At 35.0% G+C, this 4079-nt stretch overlaps 1 protein-coding gene across 1 annotated transcript; it reads right to left on the bottom strand.

The window, feature by feature from the left end:
• Nucleotides 1-601: 601 nt before the first annotated feature.
• LOC107782822 (succinate dehydrogenase [ubiquinone] iron-sulfur subunit 3, mitochondrial-like) lies at nucleotides 602-3605 on the bottom strand. Its single transcript, XM_016603756.2, has 4 exons — nucleotides 3288-3605; nucleotides 1710-1948; nucleotides 1128-1337; nucleotides 602-1032 (listed from the first exon to the last, which is right to left on the bottom strand). Exons 1-4 carry the CDS (start codon nucleotides 3552-3554, stop codon nucleotides 822-824), a joined length of 927 nt encoding a protein of 308 aa, XP_016459242.1. The 5' UTR covers nucleotides 3555-3605; the 3' UTR covers nucleotides 602-821.
• Between the last annotated feature and the right edge of the window lie 474 nt (nucleotides 3606-4079).

Raw genomic sequence — 4079 nt, 5'->3', positions numbered from 1 at the left:
TTCGCAGGCCTCAGAGTCGCCCTCTGTCCGTGTTTTTCTATTGCGTACTCTTTATTTAGACACTGATGTATTAGGGATGTTTCAATATACTCGTGTAGAGCTTATGACTCAGTCTTACCAGATTTTGGAAAGTTATTATCAGCGATATTGTTGAGTTCTATTATAAAGTTATTATCAGCGGTATTGTTGAGTTCTATTATAGTGGCTAATGGCTTAATTTGAAGTTCTATTGTTATTTCTGTTATTTCATCAGGTATGTTAGGGAACTTTTCAAGTCTTAATACTGTTTATAAGACGGACAAACAGAAAATAAAACGAGGATAACTGCTTCGAATTCAAAGCAAATACAGCATGCAAAATAAGTCAATCGTCGGCCTGCTTCTGTCTGTCATGTGACCTGCATCTTCTTTATTTCATTGTTATATTGCACTCTGAAAAAATTTCGGAGTTTCTTATTATTAATCCTTTGTTATGCTCCCACAAACACAAAAATATGCTTTTACTAGAATTGACTAAACTAAAGCATACTCTAGCCGGTATTAAAATTGTACCGTGTCTTACATCTTGAAAAGGAACAGTCATATATATCATATGAAACGCATTGAGGGAACTGCACCATAAATTCGATCTCCAGAGCAGTAATTGAACATGAACTAGACGGATTTTCCGACGAGATGACGGGGAAACAAGGCCAATCTACAACAGATTCCTACTTAAAAAGTAATTAATACAACATTATAAATTGCAACGCACACTAAATAGCTTATAGTTCTAGTGTATCAAGGACTTCTATTACCTATAATTCCCACTTAACCAACTTATCAAGCTTGTCCGAAACGAGGCTCAGGCTCAGCTTCAAGATGCTCCACTGGCTTATCAGATAAATGCCTAATCTTCATCTTGTTTATGGCATTAGCAGGACTAAGGCTCTTGGGGCAACATGCCGTGCAGTTTTTTATAGTCCTGCACCTGTATAAACGCTCTCGATCCTCTGTTAATGCCTGCAATCTCTCATTTGCAAAATCATCTCGACTGCAGAAAAATAGAAACATCGGTTAACAAGCAAGAACAAAATTAATAAGCATTTTTGGTGTATATATATGTAACTGGTGTTCCGAAGAATTGACCTGTCCGAGATCCATCGATAGGCATGAAGCAAAGAAGCAGGTCCAAGAAACTCTTCAGGATTCCACCAGTAAGAAGGGCAAGAAGCGCTGCAGCAAGCACACAATATGCATTCGTATAAGCCATCAAGTTTTTTCCTATCCTCGGGTGTTTGCCTGTATTCTCTCCCACCTGGCGGGGGCTTTCGTGTCTTTAACCATGGCTCTATAGACCTGCATCCTCAAAAGCTAATAAGATTCCGTATACTGCAGATTTACAAATTAACCATGAATTGCTCCAACATATAATTATTTACTAGATTTTTGACAGGTTCTATGAGTTTTCAACTGAACAGATTGCTCTGACTCAAACATATAATTATTTACTAGTAATATTTAAAACAACATTTAAAACGTATACACAATTAATAAAATCAAATTCATTCCGAACTCATTGACTATAGATCATGAATTCGCTCACATTGTCAATGAAAGGTTAAATTATATGGTTGTTCCATCAACTTAACAAAACCAGGTCCCGTTGATATTTATATTTCTAAATATTAAATACTAACTCTGATGAAATGAGAAAAGGAGTGGAATTACTTGTACTGCTGGTAGAAATAAGTGAGATCGACCACCAAATCTTTGATGACAAACATGTGAGGAAGAGGAGTGATGGTAGTTGGTTTGCTAGTATCGGTATCAATAGGCTTGAGGCATGCTACTGTGTTAACACCATCTATGTTCATTGCGCATGATCCGCATATACCTTCTCTACATGACCTCCTGTAACTCAAACTTGAATCCTCCTCTCCTTTTATCTTTTGCAATGCATCCAGAACCTACAAAAACGATCATTAAATTCGGTGAGTCCGGACTTCTCCTTTAATAACATACTTGAAAGAAACCCTGTAGGCACGAACGTAAATTCAGTTTTTTGGCTAAAATTTACAAAAGAGAGAAAAAGAAGAAAACTTTCCTACATAAAAGATCATATGAAAAATTAGAAGATACTCTGGCGTTTTAGTTTCAAGGCTGGCTCTAGGTTGTCCACCTAAATTTTTCATTAGGCGACTTTATTAGACTATGATTCAATTTTCTTCAAACTAAATTGAAGCAGTCTCAATTGAAGTTTAATTTAACAAATATCCATTACAGTCGTAAGAAATTTTTACACTATATATGATATATATATATATCATATATTCACGGCAAAGACCTCCTTGTACACATTGTTGAGGGCAACAATCTCGAGAACAACATGTCATGTTAGGCGTTTGTCCTGAATTTCGTAGCATATTTGATTTTTCTATCTCTTGAAAGAATGGTAAGATATTTACCATAATTGATTTTACCTTTTACGTAAAAGAAAATATAATCCTTCCATATTTGATTAGTTATTTTTCTTAGAGAAAAAAGGTTTTGTATTTCCATAAATCGAGGATCTTTCCTTCTCATTTAGAAGGATCTAAAATCTACAATGTAGTATCAAGGCGTTTGAGAGTCTTGAATTTGTGAGACAAGTCTTAGCTTGCCACTTGTGAGAGCCTCTTTGTGAGGTTGTTCTCTAGATATTTTATATTCTCTTTTACATGATGGATTGCATATCTCCGCCTGTGGACGAGGTTAGTTGTTCTCTTGAGGTAAACGAGGTTGTTCTCTTGATATTTTGTATTCTTACAACTGGTAGAATCTTTGAGGTTATTCTCTAGATATTTTATATTCTCTTTTATATAATGGATTGCACATCTCCGCATGTGAACGGGGTTGTTCTCTTGATATTTTGTTTTCTCTTTTGTATAATGGATTGTATATCTCCGCCGGTGGACGTAGCGAACCACGTTAAATATTTGTGTCTCTTAGAGTATATTTTTGTAGTATATTTCTCTTTCCTAATACAACATTCATGACAATCATCACTAGCTACTTTCTCCCTATTGCAACCTTATTTTCAAGATTAAAAATATTATTTTCTTGAAATTACTTGTAAATGTCTTCCAGATGTAAATATTTCTCCGTAGCTATATGAGTCAAACTATTTTCAATTAAATCTTATTCTCCTTATTTTACAGCCACAAGAAAATTATACCTAGTTTCTAATTGAGACAAAACGATTATATAGTAAAATTGACACAACAAAAAAATAGCAATAGCAATATACTCCCAAATTAAAGCACATACCATGGGTCCACAGGAGGGAAGATCAACAAAGAAAGATTGAAGAAAGGGTTTCTGGTTAGGGTAATCAGGGCTCCATCTATAGATTCTGAATTCCTTCTTCTTAGCTTTATCAGCTAATTTCATGGCATTTTTCAGGTTCCCAACAGATTTCACGGCTTCTTGTCCATGTTGTTGTGCAATGGGGTGCCCTTCAAGTATAGGGAACTTGTCTTTTTTTATCAAACGCCCCAACTTCTTCACCCCTTCTTTTACTATGTTTCTTGACATTTTGAATTAAAGCCCAGAAAGATTGGAAGAAACACTATATATCTGCTCTTAGCTGTTCTAATAAGAGAGCTTATACTTGCATGCAGGGAAATTTAAAGGAAGACACCTGGTTGCACGTGTCAACCTTCACGATCATTTGGTTTTTTAGCTTAACGGTGTTTCAATTTTTCATTTAAGAAGATATATAGGGTGGGAAAAAAAGAATGTAGGACTTGTATTTCTTTAAAATAAGACAAGAGAGGGGGCTGTAGGTCATTTGTCACAAAATTTCACTGTCGACAAATCAACATTTAACATAACAATGCTTGTCATGTTATAAAATAAAGACCGTAAAGTAAAGACAAATATAGAGTGAAACTAATATATTATTCAAACTTCAAATTTATGTATATAATGAACTGAAAACTCCTTTATTTATAGAAGAAAGGAAGTAGCTGCGAGACTTTTCAGAAAGCAGGTGCAAGACTTTTCTTTAGCTTCTTGTAAGCTACCTACATGAGCTGCTTGCAACCTGCCTATTTAATA

Source organism: Nicotiana tabacum, chromosome 13 (assembly GCF_000715075.1).
Source record: "Nicotiana tabacum cultivar K326 chromosome 13, ASM71507v2, whole genome shotgun sequence".
NCBI classification, from domain to species: Eukaryota; Viridiplantae; Streptophyta; class Magnoliopsida; order Solanales; family Solanaceae; genus Nicotiana; species Nicotiana tabacum.
The sequence above is the reverse complement of the archived record's forward strand: the minus strand, read 5'-3'. Positions and strand labels throughout refer to the sequence as shown.

Bases quoted from the DNA above. Each gene is read 5' to 3' on its own strand.
- LOC107782822 (XM_016603756.2), bottom strand. From the start codon at position 3,554: ATGTCAAGAAACATAGTAAAAGAAGGGGTGAAGAAGTTGGGGCGTTTG. The intron at 1,949-3,287 runs GTATGTGCTTTA...TCGTTTTTGTAG, and splicing joins TTCCCTCCTGTGGACCCATG to GTTCTGGATGCATTGCAAAA. The intron at 1,338-1,709 runs GTAATTCCACTC...TTGAGGATGCAG, and splicing joins TATTTCTACCAGCAGTACAA to GTCTATAGAGCCATGGTTAA.